This window comes from Sabethes cyaneus, chromosome 3, assembly GCF_943734655.1.
Source record: "Sabethes cyaneus chromosome 3, idSabCyanKW18_F2, whole genome shotgun sequence".
In the NCBI taxonomy this organism is placed as follows: Eukaryota; Metazoa; Arthropoda; class Insecta; order Diptera; family Culicidae; genus Sabethes; species Sabethes cyaneus.
The window spans coordinates 241,587,698-241,599,512 of record NC_071355.1 but is presented as its reverse complement, the minus strand read 5'-3'; the positions used below and the strand labels follow the sequence as shown (position 1 = coordinate 241,599,512).

At 42.3% G+C, this 11,815-nt stretch overlaps 4 protein-coding genes across 4 annotated transcripts; 2 read left to right on the top strand and 2 right to left on the bottom strand.

The window, feature by feature from the left end:
- The first annotated feature begins 2,900 nt into the window (after positions 1–2,900).
- Positions 2,901–4,079, top strand: LOC128741579 (ubiquitin thioesterase otubain-like). The gene is made up of 2 exons (XM_053837507.1): positions 2,901–3,187; positions 3,247–4,079. Exons 1-2 carry the CDS (start codon positions 3,074–3,076, stop codon positions 3,970–3,972), a joined length of 840 nt encoding a protein of 279 aa, XP_053693482.1. The 5' UTR covers positions 2,901–3,073; the 3' UTR covers positions 3,973–4,079.
- On the bottom strand, positions 3,711–5,335 carry LOC128741578 (U5 small nuclear ribonucleoprotein 40 kDa protein). The gene is made up of 2 exons (XM_053837506.1): positions 5,116–5,335; positions 3,711–5,054 (listed from the first exon to the last, which is right to left on the bottom strand). Exons 1-2 carry the CDS (start codon positions 5,233–5,235, stop codon positions 4,119–4,121), a joined length of 1,056 nt encoding a protein of 351 aa, XP_053693481.1. The 5' UTR covers positions 5,236–5,335; the 3' UTR covers positions 3,711–4,118.
- A 209-nt stretch (positions 5,336–5,544) lies between these two features.
- LOC128742213 (T-complex protein 1 subunit delta) lies at positions 5,545–7,866 on the top strand. Its single transcript, XM_053838493.1, has 3 exons — positions 5,545–5,766; positions 6,163–6,215; positions 6,277–7,866. The coding sequence occupies exons 1-3, from the start codon at positions 5,661–5,663 to the stop codon at positions 7,717–7,719; spliced, it is 1,602 nt and encodes a 533-aa protein (XP_053694468.1). The 5' UTR covers positions 5,545–5,660; the 3' UTR covers positions 7,720–7,866.
- A 169-nt stretch (positions 7,867–8,035) lies between these two features.
- On the bottom strand, positions 8,036–8,781 carry LOC128743433 (rRNA-processing protein FCF1 homolog). The gene is made up of 2 exons (XM_053840006.1): positions 8,703–8,781; positions 8,036–8,647 (listed from the first exon to the last, which is right to left on the bottom strand). The coding sequence occupies exons 1-2, from the start codon at positions 8,703–8,705 to the stop codon at positions 8,036–8,038; spliced, it is 615 nt and encodes a 204-aa protein (XP_053695981.1). The 5' UTR covers positions 8,706–8,781.
- Positions 8,782–11,815: the final 3,034 nt, after the last annotated feature.

Below are 11,815 nucleotides of genomic sequence, written 5' to 3'. Positions count from 1 at the left end.
AACCTATGTTTTACCAGAATTCTCGTTTCGTGATTGGTTGTTGGAAATGACGTCATCAAAGTAGAAACGCGTTTTCACGCTTCGGCTTATAATTCAGTCAATTTTCAATAGATTTCCAAGATATTTACACCAATTGATCGGGAAATCGATTGAAAATATTGAAAATATAGAAAACTATTGATTTTGTTTTTGAAAATGAATTTGAAAAATTGTTGTTTTTGAATTGATTTTGAAAATTTGAATTATTTTCATATTTTTGCCTTCCCTCGTCAGTGCTTCCCTAGCACGGATGACAGAAATATATACGATATAAGCTATGGGTTAAGCTTCCTTATGATTGTATTTAATTTACGCCCTATAGAATCCGATCGAAAATTGTTGAGCTTCAGCTGTTGCTGCGTAATTTTTCTTTGGCAGCAAAAGGCGAACGGCTCACTGGTAGCTTTGCTCTTTTGTTCAGACTGAAATTGAAATGCTCGATTTTTTATTTCACGTAGATGATAGAATGAAGAACCAAGAAAAATGGGCGTTGCTTGTCGCTTGCTCTGGTACATAATACGTGGTAAACCGGCGAACAGCATTATTCAAACGCTAGCTAAGCTAGTGCCAACATCGTTTGCCAGGCAAACGGAAGTCACGTACGACTCGTGCACGTGTTCATTGGCGGCTGACCGTGTGTTGGAGCTGAAGCACTCATTTCGCTGCCGTGATGGACTATCTGGGGACAGGAGTTCTGGAATTGGGAGGACATATGCTGTTCGCGACAACGAAACGATCAGAATTATCGTCACTTGCAGCTGGCCATCCGCAACAACGAAGAGTTGAACAAATTGCTGTCCCGTGTCACCGCTGCTATGAGAAGTGTCTTTTCGAACATTCAAACTGTTTTGTTGCTGCCCAAGAAGATGGAAAAGAAGGCTTCAATTTCCAGCATATCACGTTGAAAAACCGTTCTTTTAAGAACGAAACATTTGTTCATGAAGATTTGAGGAATTTTCACTCACAGATTTAAATTCTATTTAACTTAGATTGATCTGATTATTCGCTTCTTTGCATTAATTTTAACCGATCACCTCGCGCTGCTGTTCGCTTGTTGCTGGTGGTTCATTTCGTTGTCGTGATGGCATAGTTGGCTGCTGAAGTCCTGGAATTGGCAGGAAATATGCTGCTCGCGACAACAAAACGACCAGAAGCATCCCACGTCACTTGCAGCTGGCCACTTGGAGTGGTATTTCTCGTGATTCAGGACCATACACGAACGGTTTCGTTGATCTCATAGCTGCTGAGGCTTTCCGGTTGGTCCGTTGCAACAAGCCCTGCCTGGTTAGCGGTTATCGGTACTCCAATTTACCGAACAGAGAATTACATTAAATGCGTTAGTGCAAGTTTATTGCAAGCAGGAGTTATGATAATCAAACAATTGGTTCTTTTAAGGACCACACAACGATTGAAGAGTTTATTATATTTTCTTGCCCAGTTAATACCATAATTAACACAGTCAAAGAGGGAAAAGTTGAATTTTTCGCCATTGCGGACGACCAATCAATGACGGTAATAAGTTTTCTGGTCACAGGTGACATTTTCTGCGACTTCCAATACGTCTGCAGGTTGTAAATGCTTTATCCGTGTCCTTTTGTAAGCCGCAGAAAAGTTGCGCAAAATTTTCAACTTTTTGAAAACTCGCGCGTACCGTCTACCGATTACCAAATGAAAAGCACTATACAACATAGAAACATATCATACAAATTTATTTACTGTTTGGTTTAGTTACTAACTTGGTTTCGTTTTAATAAAATAGATTCAATCAATTCATGGATATAACTCCAAAATCGGTTGAGGATTGAATGTATACAATATTTCTACTTTGATGACCGTTACGGATGTAGCTTGTATACATGAAGAATCGTATATTATTATATACATGGATACATCCTACTATCGCTACAAAGAGACTTACGTGGTCCTACGTCACCTATGCGGTCGTGTCTTGTGCACAACCCCTCTGATTTTTTTTATGTTCAATTGCTTTTATTTGATAGATCAAATTCATCTCATTTCAACCCGGGTTGTTTGAACAAATTTATTGCGATTATTATCTAAAATTTTTCTTTCGTAGGTTTAGTTGTGCGCCTAACAGTTGCGCGCAGCTCTGTTCTGGTTGCTCGCAGTCAAAGTATCTCTTTTACACTCACACGAAATCTCGTAAGAAACTGTCAACGCAAGAGTGATGAGAAAAGCAACAATATTTCTCTCTCGCTCATCAACTGAATGCTAGGGTAGCTTGCTTCGTGTTTGCCCGTTCAAACATGAACAAATTTTTACAAACGCAATCAGCATTTAAATTTTATCATTTTCGGTTAACGTAAGACATTGTAACTGTGTTGTTTGTAAGTCTGTATGTAATAGAACAAAACAAAAGTTATCTAAGCAAACAATAAGAGCATAAAACATAGAAAACTTACACTGTCAATAATACATGATTTACCTTTGCGCACAACTATATAAAGCTGTAAAACGAAATATTTTCTCGGGAAGCACAATATTATGCGATAAGCATCCATACCAATGTAAAAAAAATGCAACAAAAAATCAGTGAAACACATCGAAGCTCTCTTCCTCACCTGTGCATATCTCATTGGCTCTCAGAACTTGGTTAAAACCATAAGGTTAAAACTAACCATGCTCCTGAGCAGGGTTATTTTCGAAAAACCATCGAACTGTCAAATTTTAACCAAAAAGTTAAAAATTTCGCGAAATGGTTCACAGCCTAAAAAGTTTCCTATCCCTTATAACAAGCAGTTGCTCAATTTGTTCATGTCAACTTGACAGTTCTTTTATCCCGGTTTTCAAGTGAGTTCGCATGTTTTGCATAGAATTTCGGAGTGAGCGGTGAGAAGTGATGAGAAAAATGTCGGCTTGGTGGAAAGTTTAGATCATTTCAGTGGAAAAAAGCAATTAACGCGACAACTTATCCTACTTTGGAGCTGTGCTTCTCTTCCGTGCGATAAGCCAGGTTGATACCTTTGCAGGGATCGTGAAGGTTTGCACCAGCGGTGCTAATTCCGTAGAAGCGATGAGCCATTCCGATAGTACAGACACAACCAGCAGCAGCAGCACTGGTAACGCCAAGCCGGAGGAAAACCAGGACGAGCTCATCATCAAACAACAAAGAGAAATCGAACAGGAGGTAAGTTTTTGTCTATTTTAATTGGTTAATGATTTTGCTGCATGATTAGTGTATTTTAGATTGCCTATTCGAATCCGCTAGTTGGGGATTCGCAGGCCATCATTAGCTTGAGCTCCGAGTATCTGGACGATGCAGTTTACATTTCAAAGGTCAAGGATCTGTCCTCGAAGTATCGTGCAATTCGTCGTACACGTCCAGATGGGAATTGCTTCTTTCGTGCGTTTGCCTACGCGTATCTGGAGTATTTAGTGCGAAACAAAGATGAATTTAGTAAGTTCTACGAATATGCTGCGAAGTCAAGAGAACGTCTGACAGAGGCGGGTTTCCCACGATTTACGATCGAAGATTTCTACGAAACCTTCATGGAAGTGATCAACAAGGTAAAGCCGGTTGGTGATGACACGGCAGGAGCACTGGCTGAGCTGCATAAGCTGTTTAATGAGCAGGGTTATTCGGATTACGTTGTTGTTTATATGCGCTTAATAACTTCTAGCCACCTGCAGGAACGGGCAGATTTCTACCAGAATTTTATTGACGGCAACTACACGATTGTAGAGTTTTGCCACCAAGAGGTGGAACCGATGTACAAGGAATCGGATCACATTCATATTATTGCGATCTGCTCTGCTCTGGATGCTGGAGTGCGTGTCGAGTACATGGACCGTGGCGATGGTGATCAAGTTATTGCTCATGATTTTCCGGACGGCTGTAAGCCCAACGTGTTTTTGCTCTACCGTCCCGGACACTATGATATTCTCTACCCCAACAAAGAGCTGCAACAGTGAAGCGACTTTTTCCGACTCTTTAATACACTCTATTCAACCTTGAAGATCTTAACCGCTAGTAGATCCTCACATTAAATTACAAGTTCAAATCAAATAAAAGATGTAGACGAAGCAGTGGGCATTTTTTCTGTTATGAAAAGAAATAATTAACCGTCCAATTCTCCCAGATACAGCGTTTTGTCGCTTGAGGCCGATACGACGACAGGTTCTGTCGGATGAAAGTCGACGTCGTTGACACTTCCGTTGTGGCCAGGAAGTTTGTAGAGAATTCGTCTAGATGTCGTGTCCCAAACATAGACAAAGCGATCAGCAGAACCAGAGCTGATTCGAGATCCATCCGGCGACCAGGCGCATCGAAGTAAATTTTTCTCGAAGTTATGCTGATGGCCACTAAACACTTTGACGCATCGTTCGGCCGGAGCATAGGGCCTAACATCCCAGATTCGTAAAGTATTGTCCATAGAATTGCTCAACAAATACGAACCGTCCGGAGACAGTGATAGTCCTGTGATCGTATCCGTGTGCCCTCGTAGACGATAGATAACTTCTTTCTTGCGGATGTCCCAAATTTTGATTTCATTATCAATTCCACCAGAAATCACCTGCTCAGCAGTGTCGTTGAAGCAAACGGCAGTCACCTGGAACCGATTGTCGAAGCTGTGGATCCCATGTTTTTTGCGTGCATCCCAAATTCGTATGGTTGAATCATCCGAGCCGGACACAATCAGGGTGGGACCTCGTCGGGCACCACTGCAACTGTTGACGAAATGTGAGTGGCCCTTCAGCTTTCGTATTCGGGTGCAGGTTGGAACGTCCCACACGGCAACAAACTTATCCGTACTGCAGCTGTAAATGTTTCCACCGTCCGGCGAAAAATGTACCTCCATAACAGCCCCCGAATGGCCGGTCATCATGCCGACATTCTCGCACTCGCCATGAAAGTTCCACAGCAGAATTTGTCGGTCGAAGCCCGCCGAAACCAGATGGTCACCTTCCGGGTGGAATTCCGCTGAGAAAATTTCCCCTCCGTGGCCTTCGAGCAGCATGATCGGAGCCAGCAGACTGGATGTTCGCTCGACATTCTGAGAAAGAAGATAGAGTTGCAACGAAAGAGGGATTGTTTTGACTACGACAAATTTGTACCTGTTGTTCCATAAGCTGCTTATCCTTGGCCGTGTAGGATACCAAATCCGTACGGGATTTCTTGTTTTGCGGAACGGCAACCAAGGCGTCCGAAGGACGCTTTTGTGTGCTGGACATCATTTCTTAGCTCTTGCTTCCAAACAAGCCACTAGGTTTGCACAGCACAGACCGTTTCGTTTGAAGCCGTTTTTAACCGGAGGCGCTTAACTAAAAGTTTGTTGTCTCCCGGTTCACAGTCGCGGACGCGGTCGCATACTGACAAGAGTTTTTTCTTTCTTTTTTTTTAACACACGGAAAAACATCGATTTTTCGATGTCATTCCCCTTTTGACAGTTGCGAACTGTCATGTTTTTTTTCTTTCTTTTTTTTTTTCGTCCCACGTTCTGTCAAGCAACCATCCTAAAACTTTTCTCGAAAATTGCGATTGCGTGCACGCGTTTTCGAAGTTCTTTTTGTGTTAAACCAATTTGTCCACGGTCCGTTTTTGTTTGACCGATTCCAGTGAGTGTTCTACAGCAGACAGACAGAGTATTTGCACAGTAACAATGGTGGCAAAGACGGTAACAAGTGGCCCACGGCCCCAGGGACAGGCTTACAAAGACAAAAGCAAACCGGCTGACATCCGCCAGAGCAACATCAATGCCGCAAAGGGTAAGTACAAGTAGGCGGAGCAGTAAAGGCTGTAAATTTGCAGAATGTTCTGATTAATTCCATACGAACTTTTCAATTTAATGAATTCTTTGAATGCAATAGTGTTAAATCGAAGCAGGAAGAGTAAAACTTAGAATGTGTAACTTGCTAATTTATTCGGATATTCGGATCATTGATTCAGACATATAAAACTAACCTAAAGAAAGATGAGTCATATGACGCTCTATTGCATTCGGATCATCCGGTAAAGGAAATAATATTACGGTCAAAATTTTAAATTCTGGTGGTATTATTTTAAATCGTTACTTAAATGTTGTGCAAATTATAATATTCCCTTGTTGCAGTTCAATTTAAAGATGAATCTCATATGAATTTGTGTTTAATTTTCTATCGCAGCAATCGCAGATGCGATCCGCACCAGCCTTGGACCACGCGGAATGGACAAAATGGTAACTATGGTAACAAAACATTGTTACAACCTAATTATTTCGGTGTTTTTTCTTCTTTCAGATCCAATCAGGCAACGGCGAAGTGACGATCACCAACGATGGAGCCACCATACTGAAGCAGATGAATGTGATCCATCCGGCGGCCAAGATGCTGGTTGAGCTGTCCCGCGCGCAGGACGTGCAAGCCGGTGACGGTACCACCTCGGTCGTCGTTGTGGCAGGAGCCTTGCTGGAAGCAGTGGAGAAACTGCTGGGAATGGGCATTCATCCGACAGCGATTTCCGATGCGTTCCAGCGGTGCTCAGCTAAAGCGGTTGATATACTGACCGAAATGTCACGACCGATTGAACTGAGCGACCGTGAGTCGCTGGTTAAGAGTGCGTCCACTTCGTTAAACTCGAAAGTTGTTTCGCAGCACAGCAGTCAGCTGGCTCCCATTGCGGTGGATGCCGTATTGAAGGTTACTGAACCTGGCCGTGAAATCGGAGTTGATCTGAAGAATATTAAGATCATCCGTAGTCTTGGCGGTACCATCGAGGATACGGAATTGATCGATGGTTTGGTGTTCACTCAACGGTCATGTGGTGTAAATGGACCCAAGCGAGTTGAAAAGGCAAAGATCGGATTGATTCAGTTCTGTATTTCGGCCCCGAAGACCGATATGGATCACAGCGTTGTGGTATCGGACTATGCTGCAATGGATCGCGTACTTAAGGAGGAACGTGCCTACATTCTGAACATCGTAAAACAGATCAAGAAGTCCGGCTGCAACGTTCTGCTGGTTCAGAAATCTATTCTTCGTGATGCTGTCTCGGATCTTGCACTGCACTTTTTGGACAAAATCAAGGTGATGGTTGTAAAGGACATCGAACGCGAGGATATTGAGTTTGTTTGCAAGACGTTGAACTGCCGTCCAATCGCTTCCCTGGATCATTTCCTTCCGGAGCATTTGGTAAATGCTGACCTGGTGGAAGAGGTTTCCAGTGGATCCAGCAAGTTTGTAAAATTCACCGGTATCCAGAACATGGGCAAGACAGTTTCCATTGTTATTCGTGGTTCGAACAAACTGGTTTTGGAGGAGGCAGACCGCTCTTTGCATGATGCTCTATGTGTTGTACGTTGTTTGGTTAAAAATCGAGCTCTAATTGCTGGCGGCGGCGCTCCGGAGATCGAAATGGCTTTGCAGTTGGCAGCTCACGCACAGACGCTTGGTGGTGTCGATGCATATTGCTTCCGCGCGTTTGCCAATGCTCTGGAAGTGATCCCATCGACACTGGCCGAAAACGCTGGACTCAATCCGATCGCAACGGTCACTGAACTGCGCAATCGTCACGCTCAGGGAGAGAAGAACGCGGGCATTAATGTGCGCAAGGGTGCGATCACCGACATCCTCACGGAGAACGTGGTTCAGCCGTTGTTGGTATCTACCTCGTCGATTACGCTAGCTTCGGAAACGGTTAGGTCGATTCTCAAGATCGACGATATCGTTAACACTATGCAATAAGCTAGGTTGCTTCATAATTCCTCTCACTCATCAATTTAACCATTAGCGCAGAAGCCTTTTTTCTACATCGCACCAAACTAATATGCTTTCACGTAGCACTTGAACGTTCATAGCTGTACGACCCTAATTAACTAAATAACAATAAACATTTACATTACGTAATTTGCTGTTTTATTCTAATTCTGACCAAATTTCCCATGGGCCATGGATTCCCGTAAAATTCAAGCAATAAACCAGAACTCCCTTCGTGCCGCTGGGATTTCTTTCTATTTGCGATACAGAAACAACAGGATGTTTTTTTCTAACAAAAAATACTTTATTTCTTTGCCATCGGTTCGAACGCGTCCGGCATACGCTCGATAACATACCGATTGAGTGCAACGTTCATTATCGGAACACCTGGAATCTTTCGGATTCTTCGCTTCAGGTCCTTATCGTTGGTGGCGACAATGTAGCACTTGTGCTGTGTTACCCGCTGCACCAGGCAGTCGTCAGCGTACGTCCCGCGATGCATACAGTTGATACGTTCGAAGCGCGGATCTTTGATAATCCTCAACGCTAGCTTGTACTTGGGCCCCAGCTTTTCCAGCTCACCGACCACGCAATCCGTAACGTACGGAATACACTTGGCGTACAGGCAATCCATCATGGTTTTTATGATGTCCAGTTTGTTTTTGATGCTAAAGTTTATGAAATTCGTATCGACTAGTATGTGGTAAGGCGGTCCCAGTTGTGTGTTATATTGGAAAAACATTGCCGAACTGACTTGCGGTTTCTCCATGACTTTTAGTTCCGTATCAGAGGCTTTTTTCTTTTTCTTCGGAGCCAAACGATCTTCCGCTTTTAATCGGTTATCCGTGGGTTTAATCATACGTTTTAACTGTGCGGACCGTTGCGATTGCAGGCGTTTCAGTTGATTTCTCTTAGCCTGGAATGTTTCAAATGAATCAGATGGACGAATAATTTATTTCTTAAAAACTTACCATTCTTATTATTAGAAATACCAGCCACTAAGTCACTAAAAGTTTTAGATTATGTGATCAATTTACAAGCACATGCGTTAATGTGTTTAGTGATAGTGAGTGTTATGTTTAGCAGGTAATCGTAATCTCGATCTATGGTTTTAGATTTGCGGCCGTCTATTGCCGATTTGCGATGTTATGCTGCCTGCTTAATGACAATCAGGGTTGGCAATATTAAAAACATCGCAAAATTATCCCTTTTAAAAATTCACCGCATGCCTATCCCTCGCACTGGCAAAAAACAGAAAGGGGTCTTCAAAATTTATGGCGTCGGAGAGGCATGACCCGCTTACGAAAAAGTCGGATGCCTGGCAGAAATCGAACAGAACCAGTCTTTATTTTTCGCCTGATTCTCTTTATGTCAAATGTGACACTTTGAGGCAGGAGAAAAGCGGTTCATCAGTTTTGCAGTTTCGGGCAAAATGTAAGAGAGTAATATGGAACATGACAAAGCAGGTATAATTTAATTGTTAATCTGTTTATTGCACGCTTCGTGCTGCTACAGTCCGCTGCTGCTACCCTCCAAAAAAGGAGGGAAAGCTGAATTGGTACAAAACCGGTTTTTGTTCGAAACCTCTGGCAGAAATCGAACAGAAATCCGGCAGAAAAACCGAGGCGAAATTTCTGCCCGAAATGGATGTGTCATTTCTGCTAGTTTTCACGGGTGACGGCGGCCAGAAATCCGGCAGAATGTCTGTCAGAAAAAGTTTTTCGCTGCCAGATTTTTATTCGATTTCTGCCGGACGCGCTTAAGCGAATCGGAGAGATTCCGGTTGAAATCGAACAAAAATCTGGCAGCGACAAACTTTTTCTGCCAGACATTCTGCCGGATTTCTGGCCGCCGTCACCCGTGAAAAGTAGCAAAAATGCAACAACATAGGCAACATAACTGCAACATTAGGCAGCATCGTGTGAAGCACGTATCTCCGGTTTTACAATGTCATTTTTGACATAAGGAAAATCGAGCGAAAAACGAAGAAGACGAATCGGTTCTGAATGTCAAATTCTGCCGGCGCATTATTGATTCTGTTCGATTTCTGCCAGGCATCCGACTTTTTCCTAAGCGGGTAGCAGCAGTGGACAGCAAGAAGCGCACAATAAACAGGTTAACAATTAAATTATACCTGCTTTGTCATGTTGCATATTATTCTCTTACCTGCTTAGGAAAAAGTCGGATGCCTGGCAGAAATCGAACAGAATCGATATGGCGCCGGCAGAATTTGACATTCAGAACCGATTCGTCTTCTTCGTTTTTCGCTCGATTTTCCTTATGTCAAAAATGACATTGTAAAACGGGAGATACGTGCCTCACACGATGCTGCCTAATGTTGCAGTTCAGCATTACAGGTAAGAAAATACCCAGGTAACCAATAAGCATTAAAATAAGCGGTAAATCAGTCGTTTATTAGCATCGCTGGCGTTTTATACTGCAGGTTGTTGTTTATCAGCTTTTTGACTGCATAACTGCTGTAAATTGGCATCCACTACAATTCTTTCTAAATTCTTCTTGTTGGTAACTAGCTGCAAATAAGCATTGTCAGCACTATAAGAGGGCTAGCAGTAAAGTAGCCGCCTATTTTGCCAAAATAGCATTTAAGTAGCATTTAAGGCAACTTAAATGCTTATTGGCTTGCTTTTAAATTGCATTGGAAATGCTTATTGGTTAGCTGGGTAATATTCAACCTGTTTCTGGGGATTTAGTTTCTGTTTTTCAAGCCTTACGAAACATCACTGACGAACTGACATGTCACTTAGAAGAAAATCCTTTAAAAACCATCGTCCTGCACATTTTGCTTGCACACTAGCACCCTCTGTTATGCATGTCGCGGAGTAGCTTGCATTTGCAGGGTTTTATGCTGTAGGGTTTTGTACATTTGAGTGATTTTATTTCGAAAACTCAAAGCAACACTCGCGCGCCGCGGTGTAACCATGTTGCGAAACATGCTTTTTTGAAAAATGAGTGGTTTTTTATTGGACGATGGAATTATCGCGAGTGTCTCGTCTGTTTGTCTGTGGAAACATTTTAAATGGTCGATTTCAATAACGTGCGTGCTTTGTGCATTCTTTTTGTTTTCAGACCAAAGGCCCCGCTCATCTGGTTTCAGCTTCTGAAATGCACCGAAAACTAACAAAAATTAGCTGAACGTAAAAATGAACAATTTTTTTTGATGACACACGGAGCGAAAAAGTTCCAGTTTGTTTCAAACAAAATGATTGTTGTTTTAAGCCTCAATAAAATATTTTTATAACAACCTGAAAATATTGTTGTTTCCAAACGAGATTCTGTTTGAATCAAGTAAATAACAGTTTTGAATTAAAAGTAAAGTATTTTCAAATTTGAAGTTGACATTGATGTAACAATAAATATTTTAATTTCAATCATACATTTCAGTTTGAAACAAAACGAAATTTTTGTTTGTGCGTAAAACAACCATAAATATGGTTGAAACTACATTTTTATTCTCCGTGCAGCTTTGTTTTAATCAAAAAGTTACGCAAAAAACACAAACCGGTTGAATCGGTTTCGGTATCGGTCTGGCAGACAAAACCGTTAGGCGAAATTTCTGCCAAAATCGGTTGTTGCATTTCTGCTAGTTTTCACGGGGGACCGCGGCCAGAAATCCGTCAGAATGTCTGGCAGAAAAAGTTTGTCGCTGCCAGATTTTAGTTAGATTTCTACAAGACGCGCCTAAGCGGGTACCTTTTGCCCGAAACTGCACAACTGATGAACCACTTTTCTCCAGCCTCAAAGTGTCACATTTGACATAAAGAGAATCGAACGAAAAATGAAGACTGGTTCTGTTCGATTTCTGGCAGGAATCCGACTTTTTCGTAAGCGGGATAATGACGGACGAGTTCGTAATATTTGAACAGCATTTTAGGCATTTAGTATTGCTGATTGCAAGGAAAATTGTACCATCCAAAGTGCGATATCGCTCATAAAAGTGCTATTTTGCATTAAATCGTTTCGGTATCTTCGGCGCGCTTTTTCGTTATATTCCAAGCAATAAGTGCGCCGCAGAGACCGAAACGATTTAATGCAAAATAGCACTTTTATGAGCGATATCGCACTT